Source organism: Odocoileus virginianus, chromosome 17, assembly GCF_023699985.2.
Source record: "Odocoileus virginianus isolate 20LAN1187 ecotype Illinois chromosome 17, Ovbor_1.2, whole genome shotgun sequence".
NCBI classification, from domain to species: domain Eukaryota; kingdom Metazoa; phylum Chordata; class Mammalia; order Artiodactyla; family Cervidae; genus Odocoileus; species Odocoileus virginianus.
The window spans coordinates 49,370,872-49,396,729 of record NC_069690.1 but is presented as its reverse complement, the minus strand read 5'-3'; the positions used below and the strand labels follow the sequence as shown (position 1 = coordinate 49,396,729).

General features: G+C 44.9%; 1 protein-coding gene, 1 long non-coding RNA gene and 2 other non-coding genes across 8 annotated transcripts in view; 3 read left to right on the top strand and 1 right to left on the bottom strand.

Annotated features, from left to right (window-relative positions):
• The first annotated feature begins 5,229 nt into the window (after positions 1 to 5,229).
• On the top strand, positions 5,230 to 5,609 carry LOC139039171 (uncharacterized). Its single transcript, XR_011492423.1, has 2 exons — positions 5,230 to 5,314; positions 5,521 to 5,609. It is a non-coding gene; the product is annotated as an uncharacterized lncRNA (long non-coding RNA).
• LOC139039292 (small nucleolar RNA SNORD104) lies at positions 5,374 to 5,443 on the top strand. Its single transcript, XR_011492611.1, has one exon. It is a non-coding gene; the product is annotated as a small nucleolar RNA SNORD104 (small nucleolar RNA).
• A 31-nt stretch (positions 5,610 to 5,640) lies between the features above and the next one.
• On the top strand, positions 5,641 to 5,773 carry LOC139039316 (small nucleolar RNA SNORA76). The gene has a single exon (XR_011492633.1). It is a non-coding gene; the product is annotated as a small nucleolar RNA SNORA76 (small nucleolar RNA).
• A 1,627-nt stretch (positions 5,774 to 7,400) lies between these two features.
• Positions 7,401 to 25,858, bottom strand: part of TEX2 (testis expressed 2) — a 109,622-nt gene continuing 91,164 nt past the window's right edge. For 2 of the 5 annotated variants that reach the window (XM_070479787.1, XM_020905063.2), the window contains exons 8-12: positions 21,732 to 21,864; positions 15,885 to 16,010; positions 14,217 to 14,426; positions 10,671 to 10,791; positions 7,401 to 9,046 (exon numbers count right to left, since the gene is read on the bottom strand). In XM_070479787.1, coding sequence (XP_070335888.1) covers positions 8,924 to 9,046; positions 10,671 to 10,791; positions 14,217 to 14,426; positions 15,885 to 16,010; positions 21,732 to 21,864 — 713 coding nt within the window. In that variant the 3' untranslated portion in view covers positions 7,401 to 8,923. Of the gene's footprint in view, positions 9,047 to 10,670; positions 10,792 to 14,216; positions 14,427 to 15,884; positions 16,011 to 21,442; positions 21,675 to 21,731; positions 21,865 to 25,858 lie in introns of those variants that run through there. The other 3 variants (XM_070479788.1, XM_070479790.1, XM_070479791.1) reach the window with 3 other exon arrangements.

Here is a 25,858-nt window from a genome sequence, read left to right as displayed (position 1 = left end):
AGCAAGCATCTTTTAATTCCAGGAGCAAGCATCTTTTAATTTCATGGCTGCAATCAGTATGTGCAGTGATTTTGGAGGCCAAAAATATAAAGTCTGCCACTGTTTCCACTGTTTCTCCATCTATTTGCCTTGAAGTGATGGGACTGAATGCCATGATCTTAGTTTTCTGAATGTTGAGCTTTAAGCCAACTTTTTCACTCTCCTCTTTCACTTTCATCAAGAGGCTCTTTAGTTCTTCTTCACTTTCTGCCATAAGGGTAATGTCATCTGCATATCTGAGGTTACTGATATTTCTCCCAGGAATCTTGATTCCAGCTTGTGCTTCATCCAGTCCAGCATTTCTCATGATGTACTCTGCATAAAACTTAAATAAACAGGGTGACAATATACAGCCTTGATGTACTCCTTTTCCTATTTGGGACCAGTCTGTTGTTCCATGTCCAGTTCTAACTGTTGCTTCCTGACCTGCACACAGATTTCTCAGGAGGCAGGTCAGGTGGTCTGGTATTCCCATCTCTTGAAGAATTTTCCAGTTTGTTGTGATCCACACAGTCAAAGGCTTTAGCATAGTCAATAAAGCAGATGTTTTTCTGGAACTCTCTTGCTTTCTCGATGATCCAACAGATGTTGGCAATTTGATCTCTGGTTCCTCTGCCTTTTCTAAATCCAGCTTGAACATCTGGACGTTCACGGTTCACCTACTGTTAAAGCCTGACTAGGAGAATTTTGAGCATTATTTTGCTCATGTGAGATAAGTGCAATTGTGCAGCAGTTTGAACATTCTTTGGCATTGCCTTTCTTTGGGAGTGGAATGAAAACTGACCTTTTCCAGTCCTGTGGCCACTGCTGAGTTTTCCAAATTTGCTGGCATATGGAGTGCAGCACTTTAAAGCATCATCTTTTAGGATTTGAAATAGCTCAACTGGAATTCCATCACCTCCACTAGCTTTGTTTGTAGTGATGCTTCCTAAGGCCCACTTGACTTCAACATTCCAGGATGTCTGGCTCTAGGTGAGTGATCACACCATCATAGTTATCTGGGTCATGAAGATCTTTTCTGCATAGTTCTTCTGTGTATTCTTGCCACCTCTTCTTAACATCTTCTGCTTCTGTTAGGTCCATACCATTTCTGTCCTTTATTGAGCCCATCTTTGCATGAAGTGTTCCCTTGGTATCTCTAATTTTCTTGAAGAGATTTGTAGTCTTTCCCATTCTATTGTTTTCCTCTATTTCTTTGCACTGATCACTGAGGAATGCTTTCTTATCTCTCCTTGCTACTCTTTGGAACTCTGCATTCAAATGGGTCTATCTTTCCTTTTCTCCTCTGCCTTTAGCTTCTTTTCTTTTTTCAGCTATTTGTAAGTCCTCCTCAGACAACCATTTTGCCTTTTTACATTTCTTTTCCTTGGGGATGGTCTTGATCACTGCCTCCTGTACAAGGTCACGAACCTCCGTCCACAGTTCATCAGGCACTCTGTCTGTCAGACCTAATCTCTTGAAACTATTTGTCACTTTCACTGTGTAATCATAAAGGATTTGTTTAGGTCATATCTGCATGGTCTAGAAACATCTATTTCTGCTTTATTGACTATGCCAAAGCCTTTGTGTAGATCACAATAAACTCTGGAAAATTCTTCAAGAGATGGGAATACCAGACCACCTGACCTGCCTCCTGAGAAATCTGTGTGCAGGTCAGGAAGCAACAGTTAGAACTGGACATGGAACAACAGACTGGTCCCAAATAGGAAAAGGAGTACGTCAAGGCTGTATATTGTCACCCTGTTTATTTAAGTTATATGCAGAGTACATCATGAGAAATGCTGGACTGGATGAAGCACAAGCTGGAATCAAGATTCCTGGGAGAAATATCAGTAACCTCAGATATGCAGATGACATTACCCTTATGGCAGAAAGTGAAGAAGAACTAAAGAGCCTCTTGATGAAAGTGAAAGAGGAGAGTGAAAAAATTGGCTTAAAGCTCAACATTCAGAAAACTAAGATCATGGCATTCAGTCCCATCACTTCAAGGCAAATAGATGGAGAAACAGTGGAAACAGTGGCAGACTTTATATTTTTGGCCTCCAAAATCACTGCACATACTGATTGCAGCCATGAAATTAAAAAATGCTTACTCCTTGGAAGAAAAGTTATGACCAACCTAGACAGCATACTAAAAAGCAGAGACATTACTTTGCCAACAAAAGTCTATCTAGTTAAGGCTATGGTTTTTCCATTAGTCATGTATGGGTGTGAGAGTTGGACTATAAAGAAAGCTGTGTGCCAAATTGATTGGCGCATTTGAATTGATGCTTTTGAACTGTGATGTTGGAGAAGACTCTTGAGAGTCCCTTGGACTGCAAGGAGATCCAACCAGTCGATCCTAAAGGAAATCAGTCCTGAATATTCACTGGAAGGACTGATATTGAAGTTGACACTCCAATCCTTTGGCCACCTGATGCGAAGAGCTGACTCATTTGAAAAGACTCTGATGCTGCAAAAGATTGAAGGCCTGATGAGAAGGGGACGACAGAGGATGAGATAGTTGGATGGCATCACCAACTCAATGGATATGAGTTTAGGTAAACCCCAGGAGTTGGTGATGGACAGGAAGTCCTGGCATGCTGCAGTCCATGGGGTTGCAAAGAGTTGGAGATGACTGAGTGACTGAACTGAATTGAACTGAACTGCATGGTCTAGTGATTTTCACTACTTTCTTCAATTTAAGTCTGAATTTTACAGTAAGGAGTTCATGATCTGAGCCACAGTCAGCTCCCAGTCTTATTTTCTCTGACTCTACAGAGCTTCTCCATCTTTTGCTGCAAAGAATATAATCAATCTGATTTCAGTATTGACAAGCTGGTGATGTCCATGTGTAGAGTCTTCTATTGTGTTGTTGGAAGAGGGTGTTTGCTATGACCAGTGTGTTCTCTTGGCAAAACTTTGTTAGCCTTTGCCTTGCTTCATTCTGTACTCCAAGGCCAAATTTGCCTGTTACTCCAGGTGTCTCTTGACTTCCTACTTTCGCATTCCAGTCCCTTATAATGAAAAGGACCTCTTTTTGGGGGTGTTAGTTCTGGAAGGTCTTGTAGGTCTTCATAGAATCATTCAACTTCATGGGCTTTTGCCTGGCCCATGGCTGACACTAAAGATACCAGTTTTACACTTACCATATTGGAAAACATATGAGAGCTTACCTGGTGACTCAAACTGTAAAGAATCTGCCTGTAATGCAGGAGACCCAGTTCCATCCCTAGGTCAGGAAGATCCCCTGGAGAAGAGGATGACAATCCACTCCAGTATTCTTGCCTGGGAAAGCCCATGGACAGAGGAGCCTGCAGGCTGCCTGTCAGTATCTGTACATGATAGTGAAAATATATCCATTTCAAGAATCTGTGGAATATTTATAAAAATAGATCATGTTTTAGGTCACAAAGAAAACTAATTAATTTCCCAATGTAGAAACTGTACTACAGAGCAATAAATGTTGAAATTAAAAACAAAAGTTTATTAAACAGCAATGAAAATAATCGTTGTAAAGAAAAAAATGTTGCCTGCCATTTCAGTTCTACAAGGATCAAGACATTAGCTGCTGCAGCTGCCCACCACTGACAGGCGACCTGAGGGGAATTCAGGAGCAAGAAAAACAGGAAGCATTCTATGCTTTGGATACTGGCCCCTAGATAGTTAAGATACACATCTAAAGAAGAATGTCAACAACCCCCAGATTCTTGCATTTTCCCATATATAGAAAAGCACTAAAATCATTAACTTGAGATGGCTGTTCTTTGTGAACGGCAGTAATCTTTGATGTTCAACTATATTTGTGTGGGGTTTTTTTTTTTCCCAGCAAAAAATTCATGTATATTTTGGCTCCTCCCTTGCTTCTTGGCAACAATTTCTCAAAGCTCTCTGCCTCCTGGCCCCAAATCCCCAGTAAGACACTGAATAAACTCAGCTCACACATCTTACACTGTGGGTTTTTCTTAAAGTCCACATCATATACAGGTTACAAAACATTCCCCAAAATAATGATTATTTTGGACCAAAGAATTTAGAAATTTAACTAAAGACTATGTAGAAAATCAGGAAAGTAAGAGTCCTATTCAACTACAAACACAGACTGAAATGCTTTCATTATTACAGAAAACAATAAACTTTCCTTATTAAGTTGGGAGAAGAAGGAAATTAATTCCCAAGGAAAACATATAAAGGAAGTAATGATAAGCAGATTATTGTGCCTGTGTGTTTTCTGTTCCCTCTTCCAGTAAATCACACCCAGAGTGTGTGAGTGCTCCGACTCTTTGTAACCCCATGGACTGTATAGCCTGCCAGGCTCCTGTCCATTGAATTCTCCAGGCAAGAATACTGGAGTGGGTTGCTATTTCCTCCTCCAGGGCATCTTCCCCATCCAGGGATCTAACCAGCATTCCGATTCTTTACCTGGTGAGCTACCTGGGAAGCCCAAATCAAACCCAGATTGCAGGGACATAGTCTTACTGTCCACTTGTGATTAATGTGCCTGCCTCACAGTTTGATCTCAGTACTTAGAAGTACTTTCAGCTTTCCCAAAGTTAGACCTCTCCTTTCGGCCTCCGAAGTAGGCTACTTCTATTTTAGTATTCATTAAAGTAATATAATCACATGAGCCTTCTGCCTCACACCAGTACTTCAAACACATGTATTTGTTTACCACTTAGAATGTGTCAGTTGATTGACATTAATGTAATCCTTGTACACCACTGTTATTTTGGATTTCTCTGTTTTTCACAAATCGAGGCTCAGAAAGGCTAAATGATCAAGGTCAAAAAGCGAATTCATCACAAAGTCAGGATTTGGTTACACATCGACCTGCTTTCAAATGCAAGCTTTTTCTGCCAGAACAGGTTACTTTAAATTCAGGGGCAAGACTAGTTTGTCACCTCAGCTCGTAGCTTAGCTCCTGGAACAGAATATCTAACAGGTTAGGCATTACTTGCGCCCTGCTGTCTGTTAGGTTCAGTTTTGTGTACTATAGAGAGATACACCATTTCACAGGCCGGTGGCCTAGGTGAGGAAAAAAATCAGAAGAATTTAGCACACTGGGCGACACAGCCTTTACTTAACGCCCATCTCTATGGTTGGCATGTAACCACTCTATACTCTGGAGGACTCAGCGAACCCGGCCAGTCAGTGAGCCAGTTTATAGTCACGTGGCAGGAAGTTTAACTCGCAATTGGTCGATAGTGGTAAGGCCCGCCCAACTACATCCGGTCTGCTTCTTTAAGTAGAAACCAGACGAGTTTCCTTTCCTTTCAACAGCTGAAGAGTTGGGCAGGTGAGATGGTGTTTGTCTTGTCCCGGGAGCCTGGGAATCGGGCGGAGGGCGGGTGGCCTGCGGTGATGACATCCCAAATAAAGCACGTGTTAGACTGCTGACGCGGGTGATGCGAACTGGAGTCTGAGTCGGGCTGCCTCGGCGGCGGGGAAGAGACGGGCCTGAGGGCACATCGCACTCCTCACCCACAGCTTTTGTTCTTGCAGATGGCTCGGAGAAGGACGTCGGATGTCATTGTCCTCCCAGCTTTTCGATCTTCCCCCGAAGCCCCTCAATAAAATGGTTTGATTCCCGTGCTGGTGTCCGATGTTGTTGTTTGTCGCGACGCGCTGCCTTTGAGCCCCCGCCGCGCCTGCGCGTGGCGCCGGGGGTCAGGCTGCAGCGCCAGAGCACGTGCTCGCGCATAACTGGGGTCGTCTGCCCCAGCGGCGGCGGCCCTTTTAACCGCGAGCGACACGGCCGCCCTGGGCTCCGGGGCCGGGGGGGTACGGGGCCCTGGAGAAGACGTCGGGGGTCCTGTAGTCTCTGCTTATTTCTTGTGCCTTCCCTGAGTCCGAGTGTCACTTTGATGGGGATCTGTGAGATGCGCAGGTTCATTTAACCGCCGTGTGGATGGCCATCTGCAGGGAGAGGAGGTGAGAAATAGGCTGTGGCCTTCAACAATTCAAGGGCCGTGGTGTACTTCACTGGAACTGCCTCCCGGTCTTGGGCTTCATGAGCTTGACTTTGCGATAAGGGGTATTTGCGGACTACCTTAAAATAGGCTTACCTGGTGACTCAGACGGTAAAGCGTCTGTCTGCAATGCAGAAAATCCAGGTTTGATCCCTGGGTTGGGAAGATCCCCTGGAGAAGGAAACGGCAGCCCACTCCAGTACTCTTGCCTGGAAAATCCAAAAGAGCCTGGTAGGCCAAGGTCGCAAAGAGTCGGACCCGACTGAGCGACTTCACTTTCTTTGACTTAATAGGGTATGCCTCAGACAGTGTTAACAGCTCACAGTACCAAGGTTTTTTGCCACAGGGCACAACATAGGCACCTACTTGCAGGTGTAATCCACATTCTGGGAGTTTTAAAAACGTGCACAAAGGGAGAGTTGAGTTTTATCATCCATTCGATGGACATGAGTTTTGAGCGAGCTCTGGGAGTTGTGATGGACAGGAAAGCCTGGCATGCTGCAGTCCTCAGGTGGCAAAGAGACAACTGAGGACTGAAGTTGTATTGGGTAAAATAAGGGCTGCAGCCCAGGAAACAGAGCTCTGAGAACCGCTCCAAAGAAGCAGGTCAGTACCAGAGATTTTGGTGAGGGAATGCATGCAATTGAGCATGTATTTCTCTAGTTTTCTGCTAGTCTCGTAAAGCTTTTGCTAGTCACAGGGGCAGTTGTCACCATGAGGTTTTCAGTGTCATCTGAAGACCTGTCTGCCAGTCCCTGCCTGGAGCACAGAGTGCTTTATTACTGGTCTCCACTTGTAGGGGGTGGGTGTTGAAGGTCACCAGCTGCAGCAACACAGGATTTAATCCTTGGAGGTACATGGCAAATGCCAATTTGTAGTTAAAACATAGATGACAACAGTCTCCGAGGCTTAGCTGAAACGCATTGGTTCCGAGGACAAGGCGGCAGGTGTTGAAAGGCAAGTATTCACAAGTGCCACTGCTTTGTTGCTTAATAATGGAGGTGGCTCCAAGTTAGTAAGCAGTTGGTGTGAACTCGGCCTAGGAGGGCTTTGCAGGTGGTGCTAGTGAAGAGTCCACCTGCCAGGGAAGGAGATCTAAGATACAGGTTCAATCCCTGGATCGGCAAGATTCCCTGGAGGAGGAAGGCATGGCAACCCACTCCAGTATTCCACCCTGGGGAATTCCATGGACGGAAAAAGGAGCCTGGCAGGCTGCAGTCCATAGGGTTGCAGAGTTGGACATGACCAAGGGATATACCCCATACCAAGGTGTGGTCTATGTTGGATCCTCAACAGAACAAGTCCAGTGATCACTCAAGAAACAGAAGCTGCCATTGGCAGCTGATGGCTCAGATTCTGTGCCACAGTTTATTCTGTTACCTAAACAGGATTAAGTAGAAATAACTTGGATGCTTATCTAGTATTTGACATGAGATATTTATTTGTGAAACAATGCAAGCGATTGTAAATCCCCCACATACTATTTGATTAAGTGCAATAAGGTACAGTCATGTGTAATCTCTTTACACAATAGTGCATCTAGTCCTTTGCCTTAAATTATTGCACAAAAATTATAAGACCAGTGAAGAAGACATGCGGACTGACAGGCAAATTGGCCTACACGATGAGAACAGTACACCAACTGGAATGGTCCAATAATTTAAGTCAAATGTTTTAATGGTGCAATTAAAGTAATCAAAAAGGGTTCAAATATATTCTCTCAATATATTAATTTCTTTAAAGTCATGTTCAAGCAAGGTGCTGCTGCTGTTTAAAAAAAACACTTATTAGCTTTGTCCACAGATGTAGTTGTCAAAAGTCACCCAAGGTAAGTCTGATGTTGAATGCAGCTTTAAACAATCAAAAATTTGTATTTTGAGTGTACTTCTCAAAGCAAATTATACAGTTGAGAGAGCCCTGAAACTTGTAAACTAAACATTCTGACACAAGTGCACAAAATAAAGTTGGCAACGTTAAATGTCACGTTAATTTTGAGATCTGTAGTGTTTGATGTTGAGCAAACTTGGTCTTGACTCAAGATGATAAGAGAGCAGTCCTGTTTTGGCCATCAGAAAAGGAAACTGCCCACAAAACATCCCTAGCCAATTAGGTTAACAAGGCATTTAAGATGCCTATTTAAAGCTTCCCAGAGCACAGAGGAAGTGCCAGGTGGATGGACGGTGGCTCTGGCTTCCTGGCCCCACCCCAATCCAGTCTTGTGCAGTGTTTGACATTTTCACATATGCTTGGGTCTCAGGAAAACAGGATCAGTTAGAAACCAGGTGATTGTACCTTGTTGATAGAAGGCATGGGATGGTTTGATCTCATGGCTTTGCCTAATGTACACAAATCCCAACATTCTTGCCCCAGCTGATAGTGTGTTTAAAGTTGTATGTTCTATGGCTACTTGCTTCCAAAACACACAATAAGAGTAAGTTGCTACGCACATCTCTTTATCACCAAAGACATAGTTGACAAAATTCCACTCCCCACCCTCCACACATGGAACCACATTGATGTTCTCTGGGGCTGCCTCATACAAACTGAAGAAGTGAGAAAATGTTCTACTGCACTGGCTGCCTGAGCAAAAGCCTTGGAGGCATCGAGGAGGCAAAGGGAAGCCTTCCAGCCGTGCAGCTTCGCTCTTAATGTGCTCTTTTGCTACAACAGAACCTGGCAGACTTAGAAAAGCCAGGATGGGAGTCACCAGTAATCTCTGGATCCACTGGGATGATCCTTCCAGTTTTCCTTTGCTGAGGCAAAGCTTTGCAGCAGGCAGTCTGGACCCCAGTCTAGACGCCTCAGGATGGGACCGGCACCAGCAGGCAGAGGGCAGAGCAGTGGCCCAAGGAAAGGCCCGTGCTACCGCCCAGACGGCAGCCGAGAACCCCACACCGAGCCTTCTCCTAGTGCTGGGAACACCGGGACTGCACCCGTCACGGCTGATCAGCGGCCTCCACCGGCGGCTCTCTCAGGAGGCTGGAGGTGGAGCGAGGATCCATGGCCGAGTGCATGATGGGGATGTACACATCATCCATGTTTGGCATGACAAAAACTTTCTGCAGAAAGAAGGGAGAGACGTGGAACAAGGCTCTGTTCTCTGGGAGTTGCCCTACTGTGTTCTGATAAGAATTTTAGGCTTTAGACAAGTTTTTAAAATACATATGAAATAACACATTCCACAGTCATTCCAAATATTCCTCTATGATATTCAGAAAGCCTTGAGGAATCAACACCAGTGCGTGAACATGAGAACCCAATAGACTGTGAGGCAGAAGCAACCTTTGAGTTCATGTACATATAATAAAATTACTCGAGTTGATAAATAACATTAAGAAAATTGGCATAAGCTGCTCACAGGATTCCAAACTACTATATCCAGAACGCATGTTCTAAGTAAATTTTATCCTAGCACTTAAAATCCTAGCAACAAAAAAGTAAGTTGATTTTTTTTCCCCCAAACCAGAACCAGTTAAAGCTGCTTAGAAAAGAAATCCTACTATCATGAACACCCAAAGGATAATCAGTGATTGACAGTAATGGTGCTTTGCCTATTTATAAACTAATCTTATGTAAGTGAATTTTGGCAATGTATTCAATTTCAGCAATGCTTTCTTCCAAAAGCAAAAACAAAAACATGTGGCCTTGGGAGAATGAAGTTACCCTTCAACTTCCCAACTTGCCTCGAAAATACCATGCACCAAAGTCTGCCCCCTAAAAGGGGTGACCCTTCTACCCAAACACTCTTAAAAAAGATGACCCACCCAAATTCCTCACGTAGGAAAAAGGAAAAGAACTAAAGGCATGAGGTTGTTTTTCCCCTAACTAGGTTCAAAGTGCTTTTTCTTTTGGAGATAAAGCTTTCCGTAAATTGGTTGTTATATTTACAGCTATAGCTTTTAAATAATATAGTTTTTAAATAATAAAAAGTATAATTTTAAAGGCAATGACTGAAAAGCTACTACTGCAAACATAATATGCATCTTCTTCAGAAGGTGAAATTCATTATAGTCTGTTAATCCATAAAACCTTAAAAGTCAACTATGCCTCAAAAACCTGATAAAAATTTAACAGAAATAGCTCATTGCAAGGCCTCAGCTACACTGCTATTTCCTGTGGTGGAAGAATGCAGAGACAGGCTTGGAGAATGTGCTCTGGTTGAGTCAACTCCAGGACTACCCTAGAAGATTCACAGGGTAGGGACAGGCCTGATTCATCTTTGGACTCCCAAAGCAGGTGGTAGCTGCACATAGAATGCTTGTAGAAAGGTAAGATGGATACCACACAAGCGCAGGAATGGCTTCCCTGACCATGGCCCAGGTGCTACTCACTGGCCAATTCCAGGCCCCACCTAGGGAAAAAGTCCAAAGATGGCCCCAGCAGACGGATGACTTAACCCTCGCCAGGCCTAATGGGACATGACAGTCATTTTGCTCTTTGACCCCAATGTTTTGAGTTTCCTCTGAAGACTATGTAACAGGGTGTGGATGAGTTTCAGGGTTTCTAAAACTAAACCTGAAATTTCATGCCTGTTTGATCACATGTGTACTTTCTCCAGATGAGGGTCCATAGCTTTCATCAGATTTTCCAAGAAGGATCCTGACCCATGTGAAGTTCAGAACCTCTGTTCTGCCCAGAGTCTTTAGACTCAGCATGAAATACTAGATGACACTGTAGGTATACCTGAAACTCTTGTTCCAGCTTCTTCTCTATCCAGTCTGTCACATGAACTAAAGTCACTTCTCTCTCTCCAAGTTTTGGCCGAGCTTTCAGCTCGATATATGGTGGCTTCCGGAAACCATACCTTTTAAAAGAAGACAATAACCACATATAGAAGCAAAGAAAAGAAGCGGATGGTACCCAGAGTAAACATTCTTCATTTACACAAAGGCTTTATCAGTACTTGAAAATGTTTTCTTCTTCTGAAAATCCCTTCTAAAAAAAAACACTTCACTGCAGCAGGTATAATTGTGAACTCCCCGTGTCCCTGGACCCAGGGCTGTGATGACTGGGGATCAGTTCTGACAAACCAAGACAGCCAGGAAACACCACTGGAAAAGTCTATGACCTGGGCATTGTTTCCGGTTTTCGTTTTTCCTAAAATGGCGAGCATATTTTTTGTTTCTATTTTTATGAGAGTATGATACGTCTGTTACAAAACCCCAAATATAAAAGTGTATAAAGCAGGAAATAACACTGTCTCTCTCTGGATCTCATAACCAGGATAGGACCACTGAGAGAAACACGATCAATTTCCCCCACACTCCTAATATGCATACACGAACAGGGAACCTTCTGTAACCTGCTTTTTCATTCCACACTATGATTATTACAGCTTCTCAGAGGAGCCAGCTGGAATCAGAACTGTTGGCAAGGTATCCAGTCAAGAGACTGTGTGCTCTCAAACTAAAAACTTCTATCCGTTATGGACCAACATTTTAAAACATCCAGGTACACCTTGGAGATATGTGGGCTCAGTTCCAGACTGCTGCACTAAAGCTAACATTGCAATAGAGAGTCATGTGAATTTTTGGTTTCCAAGTGCATATAAAAATTATATTTACACTATGTTGTACTCTATTAGGTGTGCAAAACAATGTATATACCTCAATCAAAAAATACTCCATTGCTTAAAAAAAAAAATGGTAACTATTATCTGACAACACAGGGTTGCCACAACTTTTAATCTGTAAAAAATGCAGTATGGGCAAGTGCAAGAAAGCAAAGCACAGTCAGACAAGGTCTGCCCATACAATAAAAATGGCAAGCTGCTATAAATATTCTAAACACTCTGAATATGTATAGTTATCTTTGTGGATTAATAACAAATAGTGCAGCACTCAAGCCTGCACTGGGTAGCACTAGGCTGTGCGTGCTAAGTCGCTTCAGTCACGTCCAATTTTTTGCAACCCCATGGACTATCGGCCACCAGGCTCCTGTGTCCATGGGATTTTCCAGGCGAGAATACTGGAGTGGGTTGCCATTTCCTCCTCCAGGGAATCTTCCTGACCCAGGGTTCAAACCAGCATCTTTTAAGTCTCCTGCATTGCAGGCAGATTCTTTACCGCTGAGCTACTAGGCTAGAGGCCTCTAATTTTAATCACCACTGAGCAGTGGTGTTTGTAACTCCTAAGTCAAAGCTTGGGAGTAAAAAGAAGATATGTATCAACTCTTACTATTTAAAAAAATTTTTTTAAAATAAATAATTTTTTTTTTATTAAGCTGCACAGTAAGGTATTATCTGGTTATTTTTGAATGGTAAAGTTATAGGTTCTTATTTGTTGTTGTTTTCATATTCTTCCAGCGAAAATATTATTTAAAAAGAAAATCCTAAATAGTATTTTAAAGTTTTTACTAGGAAAACACCAATATCATCATTAAATGATCAGCCCATTAAACAACCCTTTAGTAATCATTTTTACAAATCCTTCTGAACACCAAGGATGTGCAGCAGCATGCTGGTTTCACAGGACGAGAGAACAGAGGTACCTTTTTCATAGGGGCTTCCCTGGTGGCTCAGGGGTAAAGAATCCGCCTGACAATGCAGGAGACTCAGGTTCAATCCCTGGGTTGGGAAGATCCCCTGGAGAAGGAAATGGCAATCCACTCCAGTATTCTTGCCTGGGAAATCCCATGGACAGAGGATCCTGGTGGGCTGCAGTCCATGGGCTCGCACAAGAGTCAGACATGACTTAACGACTAAACAACAATCTTTTTCATATGAGTGTAGCTTATGGTACAATGAGGTCTTTTATGTAATCGCTATATACCCTTATGCACATTTATAGGTCTTACTTGCCAACTTAAAATTGAGATTTAGAAATAGTTGTTTTCTTCTGCTGGGATCATGAATAATTTTTTTCAGTGATTCTCGGTCCTGGCTTAGTCTCCCAACCCTGGAATCATGGGAGCTGGGCTTGGCACAGCTTTAACAAGTTCCCAGGTGACTGCGACATGCAAGTAGGGTTAAAACCCACTGGTTCATTCAAATGACAACTCTTTGGGTCACCCTTCTCAGTAGCTCAGCTGGGAGAGAATCCACCTACAATGCAGGAGACCATGGTTCGATTTCTGGGTCAGGAAGATCTGCTGGAGAAGGGACAGGCTACCCACTCCAGTATTCTTGGGCTTCCCTGGTAGCTAAGCTGGTAAAGAATCCACCTGCAATGCAGGAGACCTGGGTTTGATCCCTGGGTTGGAAGATCCCCAGGAGAAAAGAAAGGCTACCCACTCCAGTATTCTGGCCTGGAGAATTCCAGGGTCATAAAGAGTCAGACACAACTGAGGGACTTTCGCAATCTACCAGTTACCAAGCACACATCCTGCCTCCTCAATGTGCAGGTCTGACCTGGGGAAGTCTTCCCTCACTGCCCAGGACTCTGCTGGATGTGTGATCCCCATCTGTAAAGTGGGGCATAATGGTAGCCCTGTCTCCACAGGACGCTGTGAGGACTGGCCCGGCAGAGAATGAGGGTTCTACAAATCACAGCTCTTCTTCCCGGTGGAAAGGGCTGGCTTGAGAGAGGAGGAAGACCTAGAAACAGCTCATCCCACAAACTTCACCTGCTGACTTAAACTCTTCCTAAGTGTGAAGATGAGTATTTTTTTGTTTGTTTTAATTTTTGGTTGCACCATGCAGCATATGAGATCTCAATTCTTCAACCAGAGATTGAATCCACGCCCCCTGTAGTGGAAGCCGAGTCTTAACTACTGGACCACCAGGGACATTTTGAAGACGAGTCTTTCTCACAATTTTTTAAAAATCTGAATTATTATTTCATAGCATAATACCACATATGCATGCTTAGTTGGTCAGTCGTGTCTAACTCTTTGCGACCCCATGGACGGTAGCCCTCCAGGCTCCTCTGTCCATGGAATTCTCCAGGCAAGAATACTGGAGTGGGTTACCATTTCCTCCTCCAGGGGATCTTCCCAACCCAGGGATCAAACACCAGTCTCCTATGTCTCCTATAGTGGCAGGCAGATCCTTTACACTGGACCACCTGGGAAGCCCTGAAGGTATATCTTATATGTGAGTTAACCACTCACAGAAGAAAAGCAGAATCAGATTTACAACTAACTTTAAGGTTCCAAGAAAAATGTTTGAAAGTACTTCTTCCCAGGAAGAAGGTACTTTCCATAATGTCACAGGCCAGCAGACTATGATTTTTATGATCATGCTCAAGGGGAAATCACTGGCTGACCCCAAGCGGCCTTCTACATACGAACCATATTCGATCAGTCGCAGGAGGTGGAATGTTGACTGCCAAGGTTCCTCTACATTCTTGTACTTCTACAGTTAGCAGTAGGGGTGTATTGGAGACTTCTTCAATCTTCTTTTTAATGAATTCTGTCTCTGTTGCTTTTTGGAAATATTTTGACTTGGTAATTTTATCAACAAACCTCATGATCTTGCTTGTTCTATGACCTCCAACATACCTTTAAGTGAGAGAGACAGGCAAGTGTTAGCGTCGGCTTTGTTCCTTCATAAACAGAAACTTGGTGGCTCTGTGTTCACTTGATTTTAGACCAGAGTTTCTCAACAGCAGCGCCACTGACACTGTGGACTGGGAGATTCTTTGCTGTGGATGCCCCTCAGTATGAGATGTTTAGCAGTATCCCAGGCCTTGGCTGCCTTGATGTCAACAGCACATCTCCCAGCAGTTAAGACAATAAAGTGTCTTTGGACATTGCTAAATGTCCCCTAGGGGGAACAAAAGAACCCCTAGGTGAGAACTACTACTTCAGATAAGGTGTAGACATCAGATGGAGCCTAGTCTTGATGATGGAGAGTCAGGGCAAGTTCCCACAGTGCAGGCAGGGAATGCATCTCACCTGCTCTCCTTAATAACCTTCAAATATGGAATACAAATCTTGTGCCCTCTTAGGAAAAAATCTCACCGTCTCTATATAGCATATAACAGGGCCACAAAACACAGTAAAACATCTGCCTTTCGGATAGTGTCACACTAACTTTGAGCAGCAATTACTTGTCAAAGAGTTTTAGGAGCATCTAAAGAGAACAGCTACATCAAGATCATGTGCCAGCAGGCCAGGAAAGTAAGCTTCTGTATCAGGCCACATCTACCTATGACTGCCCTAAGAAGAGAGGATATTTGTTTCTTAAAATCCTCGGCAGATCTAAAGTTCAGGAATAGTATATGTTTGTGTGTAGGGAAAAGCCATTACTCTAAAGAAGGTCAGGTGGGGAATTTAAATAGTGCACACAAACTCTAGTGCCAACTCCTCAAACGTCTAGATTCTTTTTGTCTTCTGTAGGATTTCCAAAGTGAACAGGCTGATGTTTTCTTACAAATGCTTCTGAATCACTTGGTTTCTTTATCGTTTCAGTTTCTTTGCTCACTGTAAATAATTAAAAGATCCTTACAGAGAGGCAGCCTAAGCACCACAGTCCAAGTAACAGGCAAAAGAGGCCCCCAAAATGAAGTTCATGATCCAAAAGGTCATCTAAGTGATCCACGTTTTCAAAATTCACCAAAGAAATCAGTAGAATGTTTCAACTTTGTAGGCACTATTAACAGATGATCACTGGAGGCACGTGACCCGTAAGAAGGGAAGTAATGCTCCCCACCGACACCAGGGGGAGCTGTTGTGCAATTTATGGTCCTTGGTTAAACATGCCTTCCATTCTCTTATTTACTCCAATGGCCTGAGAAAACCATTTTGGTCTAGACTCTCTTAATAAGGGAAAACTATTTGGGTGTTTTTGATTTGGGGTCTGGAATTTTAAGCCACTGGCTTTGAATTATTAATGCAAAAACCATTCACTCAAAGTGAAGGAGGAGGTAAGATCAGAGAGGGAAAAGGCGATGCAAAGCTCACGCCCAACTTGCGGCCCTGAGCCCCCGGGAGACCCCAGAAGCTGGATCCACTCACCCCTCAGCCCCCGGGAGGAGAGGTTTGTCTCCGGCGCTGGGCTCTGGTGCGTCGTCTTCGTCGGAGGAGCCAGCACTGGAGGACTCCTCGTCGCTGTCGGCCAGACAGAAGGCCCTGGGCCTGCAACTGATCAAGGCAGAGTCACCAGGCTGCCCGCCCAGCGCAGGTTCTGCTTAGGAAGAGCACGCGCTCCACCGCCACCATGCCCATGGTGGCAGCACTCCCCGCCCCCGTCACCCGGACACAAGAGGCCTAATCCCAGAATCCCCGGATGGGCCTGGCCCCCTGGGAGACCCTCCAGCGCCCAGTCCCGGGCAGAACCCTAGAGGACTTGCGCTGGGAGGGTTGGATTCTGCGCATGCGTCAGAAAGACAGGCGGTCAGGGTGTGATGCGGTCCACACAAAATGCAGTGACCTCGTCAACAGTGCAGCGCAGCCAATGGGAGGTGAGTGGAAAGAATGAAGATTGCATGGGTGACGGGACAACTCATGTTGGTGACATGACCACTTCATGGATGACGAGGATGTTCAGGCAAGTCCTCTGACACTGGCTGAGTTCAAAAAAATTGTGCTTTCTGGCTTAGTCATCTCCAAGTTAGTTTTGGCTCGAGACTGCTTCCTTGTGAAATTACATACCCCCACTCCTGCCCCAGCTCCTGAAGTCACAGAAAAAGCCAACGACCAGAGGTACAAATCTCAAGGGATCCCAGGAGGCAACTGACATGGGAAGTCAGGAACCTTTCAGGAGAAGTACTAGTTTAAAACTTTTTAAAATGAAGTAATAAAAAGCTTCACCGGAGAGCAATGTTCCTCATGAATCTTTTCAGGGTGGCTTCTCAGTTTCCAGAGACCTGGAGGGTCTGGATCACCAGCAGTGGCGAGTCATCAAGGTTCCCCACTGAGGGCACTGGGGCTTCCCGGCTTAGCTCTGGGCCCACAAAGGCAGCTTCCTCCCTGAAGGAAGGCTTTACCTCAGAGAGGCAGAGAGGCAGAAGGCAGGGCCCATCTCGGGCTCAGAGACTTGACAGGGACAAAATGAACAAGGGACAGAACTGTCTCTGAACACTGTTGCGCTATCAGAGGTCACTAAGCAGACGGTCGGTCTTGTAATTTTGAGAAGGACAAAATCACCAGGACAGGGGAAGGCATCCCAGCTTAGGTCCCACCTCCTGCACTCGAAACCCTCTGGGGTCTTCCTCAGATGCTGTCCTTGGCCATCAGAAGCCCATAGGGGTGGTCATCTCTTGGCCAACAAGGGCCAAGGGCACCCAGGGGCAGAGCACACCGGCCAGTGTGGCCTTGAAGGCCCAGCTGAGGTCCCAGCATGGGGAGGAGGGCCCTGAAATCTCCGCCCTGAAACAGGAGCCCGGCTGTAAGAGGACCTCGCTGGCAGGACACCTGGATCCTCCTCAACCCTGCTCTGAAACATTAGAGCCCGCACTCGAGCCAACGGGCTTGAGTGTGACGTTGAGAAGAAACTCCCTCTGCAGACACAAAGGCCTCTTGTCCCCGGCCTCGGGGACAGCACCTGACTCCTCCTCCTTCCATCAGAGACCGGTCAGTCCAGGAAATGCTCATGTGTGTCCGCTGGTCACAAAACCATCTCAGCCCTTTCAAGAGTTGGGCGGCCCTCACAGAGCTCTTCTTTTATATAAAAGGCAAAATATGATTCCTAAGAAAGCTTACACTGGGGTTTGGGATGAAGAAAGTCAGGGAAGTAAATCCCCAAAGATAACACGACCTCTCTCAGAAACCTATCTTACTTCTTAGGAACATGACGGCGCCCCCGGGTTCAGACCGCGTGCTGCCAGGTACGGAATCTACACAGCACCACAGGCTGCCTCGGTGTCCTGGACCGCAGTGAAGCCTGCAGGGCAACTGGCCTCTCCTGTCCCCACTGGTGTTTGTCATCTGGCAGCCTCCTGACCCGGGGCAGAAGATGCCAAAGGCTGAGCACTGCAGTGAGCTCTCGGGTTCCTGAATTAACCCTCCGCAGGATAGAGAACGGGACAAATTTTGTGGCTTAAAGTTAATAATTTAGACAATGCCTTATCAGTTAAAATAGATCAGATGACATGAAATTCTGATTGTGGCTAAATGGTACCTCTTCTCTCTGCCCAGGGAGCTGTATTATGCAGCACCAACAGTAATTAAAAGTGGGGCTAAATGTTTGGCTGATTCAAGTTTATAACTGAAAATGCATTTTGTGATCTCAGACTTATGATGAATTTCAGAGAAAGACACCCTGCACTTCTTATATATAAGGTGTGCTAGTACATGATAAGCCTATTTTTTAAAACACACCTTGAAATTCCAGATGAGAGTCCTATCCTTTCTAACAGTCACCGTTACCTTAAAGGGCTGATTCCAGTTTCGCTGCCTCTGCTAAAATTCTTTTTGGAAATGTGCTTGGAGTTGGACACGTAGGAAAAGCGAATTATTTTATCACTGATACTCTGTCTTAAACCAAACATTTCTTAGCCTCATAACCACTGGCACCTCTGAGTGATGCCTGGCAATTACTCAAATATCTAATTCATCTAGAAAAAGTAGGATGATTTGTTGTCACTCAGAGTACTTAAAAGAAGGTCACAGACACCAGAGGCAGCTCTACAAAGGAGCTCCAAAGAAAGCTCCAAGTGAAGGTGCACAATTAAACAGCCCAGTGAGGCGACTGCTTGGAGGGAGCCACGCTCTTGAGAGTGTTCGTTTTCTTTAACAGAAATTAGGCCCATACATCTGCTACAGATACATGTGCATGTACACCCACAGTTAGACTGAGTCACAGCGTGGATGACAAGGATGGGGTTCCCAGGACATCAGGGCCTCGGGGCGGGGTGGTGGTCCTGGATACACTGAGCAGCCTAATTTGGAGGTTGGGGGGCCCCCTATGGGACTTGCACACCAGCCCAGGCTGCCGTGGTAGAGCGCGGACAGGCTGTGTGCCTTACAGGAAACTCCGGCCCCAATGTTCATTTAAAGAGCAGCCAACATGCAGAACATTCCTGCTTCCTGACTCATTTAGGTCCCCTTCAGGCAATTCCTAAAGTTCCAACCACCCAGCTCACCACGTGAATTCCATTTTGGGCATCTTATGGCCCAAAGTTACCGTAACTACCGTACACAAGCAGAAGACTATTGGGGACATGGAAAGACTAAAGGAAAAATGTATGCAAGTACAAAGTGAACCCACGTTTCAAAGGGACAGGCTTTCATTAGAGTGGAGCAACATAGACTTCTCACCACCAGCCTTGGGGTGATGATGTGAGGACAGGAACAGACTTTCTATGATAAGTAGGACTTCCAGAGGGCTGAGCAGCATCTCCTCGGGGACTTCTCAGGGCACAGTCATTTGCATGCTTGAAGGGGGTCAGACAAAAGCAGTGAGACCAAGCAGAGGCCCTGCCAGAGCAGGACGACAGGGGACAAGCCCCCGGCTGGAAGTGAGCCTTGGACTGGCGGCCACGAGATAAAGGGAGGACCTGGGAGAAAGGCTGCTGCTGGCCCACTCTTCACACTCGCGGCTCTAGGGGGGGCTTCCTGAAGGAAACTAAGGATCTTGTACCAGCCACAGGTGCAGGGACTCTGCCTCTCCTCTGGTACTCAGCCTCAGGGCGATTCCTCAGCTCGTGACTGAGGAGAAGTGATGCGAGGATCACTTCTGGGATTAGGCTCTTAGCTACGGATGGGCTTTTCAGAGGCTCTCGAATCTCCCAGATATTATGAGCCAAGTGGTGTGTGGGGGCGGGCATTTTTCTGGGGCAAGGATCCAGAACTCTCAGATTCCCACTTGGGTCCTTTTTGCAAAAAAAAAAAAAAAAGGTGGGGGGAAGGGTTCATTTTTCCAGGCCTTTTTATCCCAAAGTCAAGTGCTTTGGAATTATATTTTTCTTTGCTTTTAAAATTAAATGACAGCCAATTACACATCAACATAAAATTTAACACACTCACAGGAAGGCAAAACATACCAGACTCCACGGGGAAAAAAATGGTACTTTAGATATATATTAAACATTAAATATAATATCATTATATTCTTTTTTTTTATCATTATATTCTTAAAGCAGAGGATATTTTTCATGAAGTCTAGAGAAGCAATGCTTGCTCAGAAACATGTCCATCCTCTGATCAGCAGAGTTTTATGAACTTGAAATTGCTCCAGGAGAGCCGCATGAAGAACAGTGAACGTGGGACGCCTCAGCGGCAAGGATCTCAGTGACCTGTCCATGATGGGGCCCCACCTGCCCACAAGACCCCCTTCTTTCTAGTGGAGCCCCAGCAGCTTTGGGCAGCACGGGGCTGTTTCCAGAAAGGGCTCCCTGCACAAATGCTCCTGATTTAAGCCTGCTCTGTCTTGCTCCTGGTTAGTTAGAGCTCATTTTCAAGACCGCTCCTGCCTGCAGTGCTTGGTTTTATTGGCAGCTGTCTTTGCAGTTCTGCTGTCCTGAGGCTGGCCTGATGGTGCTCAGCGGGGCATGGCGCTGGGGAGGGGTAGCCGGGGACAGAAGCTGGGTTTGACTCGAGGGCTGGATCAGGACCCCGGCGATCCAAATCAAGGAAAGCCTCTTAAGTGCTCCTGATCTCAATCCTCTCAGGTCTACAAACGGGGCCTTTATGTTGGGGGACGTGATGAAAGGACAAGCTTCCTCGTGGTTGTCACATGGGTCCACACGAGACTCAGCACTGATGGGGGGATGAAATGCTACATGGAGGGCTGATCAATAGCACTCACCGGAAAACACAATCCACAGATTGCCGAATGCAAACACATTTTAACAAACAGTAGAAAGGTGAAAGGAAAATAGCACAGATACAGGTTAGATTGCATACAGCAGCTGAGATTCTCCAGTAATTAAAATATAAACATTTTCGTTAAAGTCTCCTGGACAAATCAGAATCATCTCAGTGAAAGAATGTTCTGGAATGTATGATCCAACTCCCCCCATCTATTGTGCATCTACCACAAGTGTGAATTACAAGCATTAGGGCAGCATCATAACAAAGCCAACACCTAAGAAGAGCCTGTGTCTTATGTTTATAATCAGGTGCTGGGAAGGTGGCTCCTGGTGGCATTTCTTATCATTTTACTGCTCATTCCATGCAAATGGGTTAAAGATGTGAGATGCAGGCTCTAATCAGCATTTTTCAGTCTGATAATAATAATATAATTTAAATTTATCATCTGAAGCAGTCATTTTTAAGGTGTGTGGGAACATAAAAGGTCCCAGCTTATTGGGTCTAGGCATCTAAGGGAAAAAAAATCAACTTCATCAACTGGCTCAAAAATTGGGAATATTTACAAAATCAGACAACTCCAGGGCAGATGCAGTATCTTCTACAAAGAAAGGCATTTACTAAGAAAATCAATGTTGTATTATTTAGGGAAAATGCGTTTCAAAACACTTTAGAAGCACCCTCTTGGCTGCAAAATCAATCATCTAATTATAAATAATTCTGACACTGTGATTAAAGCAGATAGACCCCCCGAAGGACCTCAGCCCAGCCCACATATTGCTATCTGTGGCTGTAAGTTGGAGAAGGAACTTTCTGGATGGTGATTCTTTTCACAGAGTATTTTATTGTGCAGCCTGCCCCGCTGATCTGAATTAGGGATGCTTCCTGGGTAATCAGTACTGTGCAGCCCCGAGGCTGGTGGCCAGAGGCACTGTGCAGAGGTGGGGATTCATGGTCTGCAGGGGATGAAACCAGGAAACATTCCCTGAAATCCTCTGTGGCCAGGAAACACTTTCATGGAAGCTCACTCAGCACAACAAAGCTGCTTCTCAAGGGCTGGAGGGAAGAGGAGGTTCCCTGGGGTCGGGTTAGTAAATTCATATAGCCCCTTACCCTTCTTTGCCAATTTCGCCAACCTTCAGGGCTTCAACAAGAGGCTCTTTACCTAGTTTGGTCAAATTCATTTTGGTCTCGAGAGTCATCAGAAAGGACCCGTTGTAGGACATTTCCAAATCGATCCAGAGTCCTAGAGAAAGGGTTAAAAAAAAAAAAAAGGTTTCTTTCCCCCAGAAAAACATGACTACGAATAACAGTATTAAAACTTATAAAGTATCTAAGTAGGTATCACATTGTAAGTCTATATATACTGCCTGTACTACCAAGGCATGTGAGAGGAGACTGTGAAATGAGAAGCTTCCAGAAATAGTTCAAGCATCTGTGAAATTGCCAGCATTTCAACACCCATTACAGTGATCACAGTGACCTCAGCACACGTTGTTAGAGATGGAAGGGTCCAGTCCTCTGGGTTCTTCTTACACTTAGTAAGGAACACAGCCCCCAGGAGGAGACGGCTTGTCCCAGGACAAAGGCGGGACGATGTCTGCTGATTCTCAGTGGGTTAGAGGCAGAGGAGATGTGCAGAGACTTCACAGAAGGTTGGGCTCTTTAAAGACACAAGTGAGAACCACTGTCTTTCTTAAAATTCTCTCCTCTTGGGGAGTGGAAGTGGGGAGGGGCACAGAAAATGGTTCAGGTTTAGCTTGGTGTGATAAGGATGGTGACAAGACCTTTTACAACCCTTTTCTTTCTGGAAATTGTGTAGTAATGGAAGCAAAAGAATTTATGTTCCAGCCCCAGGATTATCCAGATAAAGCTGGGTAACCACTTTGTACCTTTGCTTTAAAACCTGTTCCTTAGACACTCGTGTTGATGGGAGCATATCTTAGAGGCTTTTAGCTTTGTGGAATTTCACTGGGAAGGCCCATCAGAAGTGGCCACTGACCAGATGTCTAAAATGCAAACAGAGGTCATCTCATGACCTTCTACCCAGGATCCTAGAATTCAGCAGGCAGGACAGACCACACTGATTTTGACACTCCAAGTACCACACCACCTCATGGACTTCCCGTCAAAATGTGGTCCTTCAAGGGTGTTTAGATGTTAATAAAGTATAGATACTCATAAGACAAATAATATCTGAAAGGAAGCAGGAAATTAATTGAAAATCATGTTCACACACAGCCGCATTTTCAAGTAATGACAGTAAATAACCTATTCCCTGTTTGGCCACCAAGCATTAATGGTATAACTCCTTACTAAAGGCAGAATAATTTCCATTTTGCTTTCACGAAACTCCTTTTTATCATAATTGAAGGTAATTATTTTCCATGAATGACCTGGTCTAATTGACATGCAGATCAGCTGTGAATGTCTTTGCAGCAACTCACAAAACTGCTCTATTTCTTGCTTACGTTAAACACTTAAAAACCATTAATTAGCTTGCTCTCCAAAGGCAGTTACTGGGCACACCTGCTCTAATAAAGATATTCAGTCATTAATCACTTCCAAAAGAATGGGGATTCGGGTAAAAGGCTTGATATTAATAGATTTTTAAACTCAATATAAACAGAACATCAATAAAGAAGATATTTCTTTTAAAAAAAAGTCATTTGTTTTTGTGTATCTCCAGATTTATTTAACTTGAGAATCAATAGACTCAAACTACCTGCTTGCTGTCTGTGTTCATACAGGATCATTTCCTTTGAAAACCCTACTCAGGTTTCCAGTAAATATTACTAGTTCAGACTCCCTTTGAAGGTTGTCATATTTATATACATATATGTATATTATATATTATATATGTATATACATATACTATATAGTATGTATATAATATATGTATATAATAACATAATAATATGTATATATTACATTATATTATGTATACTATGTAATATATATACATATATACACATATGTATACATATATACATACACACACATACTTTTTTTTTAGTGCTAAGAAGTTTTAAAATTCCAGAGTCATACATAACTTTCCATTTGTACTTATCCTTAGCTTCCCTCTTTATTTTTTAAAATTAGTTTATTTAATTGGAATACAATTGCTTAACAATGGTGTGTTGTTTCTGCTGTACAACAACATGAGTCAGCTAAGGCTGTCATGTTAAAAGAACCAGAATTTTACTTGTTATAAAGTGGAAGCGTTCATCTGTTTTTTAAATAAGGGGATATGGATAAAGTTTTGGTAAACAGCTGGCCCACACCCTGGTCATCGGGACACTCCAGTCAGTCACCTGTGGCCTGGCCCCCCTGAGCTGAGGCTGGAAGGAGGGCAGAAGAGTACATGGAGCCCGGTCACATGGACCAGGGCTCGGGTTCCCCTGGAAATTTCTCGACCTCCGGGCACCGGCCTCCTCCTCTGTACCAGGGGACGATGCTGCTCGCACAGCCAGCGCCTGGTGCACCCTGGCAGGGCTCTTCCCTTTCTGCACCATCGTCAGCCCACTTCCTTCCACGACTCTGGGCTGCAGCCTAGCTTGCTGTTGTTGCCGTGGCTCCTGGGAACCAGACCAGAGGAGGCCAAGGGGCCAGAGGGAAGAGGCTGCACTGGGCAGCTAGACAGCCCTGTCTGGCTGGGGAGCGAGGGATGGTACATGGACATCTGACCAAACTTCTGCATAAGGGATGGAGCTTGTTTTTGTTATCACTGTATATGTCCCATGATGGTTGGATGGCATCACCAATTCAATGGACACGAACTTGGGCAAACTCCGGGAGACAGTGAGGGACAGGGAGGCCTGGTGTGCTGTAGTCCATGGGCTCAAAAGAGTTGGACACGACTAAGTGACTGAACAGAGTATGTCCCAAGAGACCCACCCACAGGGCCCTGCGCAGTCCTCGTTCTAAGTGAAGATATAGAGTCAAGAATGGTTTGAGAATCTTTAAATACAGATATAAAGTACAAACACTAAAATTATCCTAATATGGCGTGCTTGTGTTCAGCTGAGGATAAGATGACTATTTGACCATCAGATGCAAAGAAAAAACATGATTCTGTGACAATGATTCAGCTGCAAAAATCGCCCTGAAAACCTTGGAGCCCATACACCTGAAGCCAAGACCACCTGGTTACATAAAGAGAGTCAGGAGCTCCCACCTTGCAGAACTGAAGGATGAAATCAACAGTTACCAGAAAGGCTGTCTTCTTCCTGGGGACAAAGGTAGCAGCACTGTGAAGTGGGGACACAGACTGTGTCCTGAGTGGCACCCTAACCCTAGCGGGCTGCACACTCCTCACCTGGGTGAGCACAGGGACTGTTTCTTCTGGGCTCTTGACAAAGGTTAAGACTTCCTTGTGAGGCATTTCATTTAAAATGCGGCTTCCAGACTCCCCTGGTGGTACCGTGGATAAGAATCCCCCTGCCAACGCAGGGGACACAGGTTTGATCCCTGATCTCGGAGATTACCATCTGCCGCAGAGCAACTCAGCCTGTGCCTTAGAGCCCGGGAGCTGCAAGTGCTGAGCTCACACTCCCCAGAGCCTGTGCTCCCCAGCAAGAGAAGCCACCACTATGAGAAGCCTGTGCGCCGAGACCAGAGTAGCCCCCGTTTGCCGCAACCAGAGAGCAAACCCATGTGTAGCAACGAAGACCCAGTGCAGCCAAAAAAAGTAAATTAATAATAATAAATAATTTTAAAAATTCTGCTTCCTATAATCACCTGGTCTTGGTAGCGCTCAAGGGCAAAAACTAGAAGTTAAGGAGCAGGACAATTTTTTAAGTCTTTAAACAGGAGTAAGGTGGCTTCCCCGTGGCTCAGCGGTAAAGAATCCACCTGCAGTGTAGGAGACACAGGAGGTGGGTTCAATCCCTGGGTTGGGAAGATCCCCAGGAGAAGGGAATGGCAACCCACTCCAGGATTCTTGCCTGAAGAATCCCATGGACAGAGGAGCCTGGCGGGTTACAGTCTGTGAGGTTGCATAGAATCAGACACGACTGAGCACCCTGAGAGGCTCTCCGGAAAGGGCGTGAACGCAAAGGGTCTTGTCTTAGTCTGCTCAGGCTGTGTAACAAAATACCACAAACTGCGTGGCTGAAAACAATGGATACTTATTTGGCACAGTTTTGGAGGCTGGAAGCCCAAGATGAAGGTGCCAGCCGATCCATTCCTGGTGAGGGCTCTCTTCCTGGCTTGCAGACAGCCACCTTCACCTGTGTCCT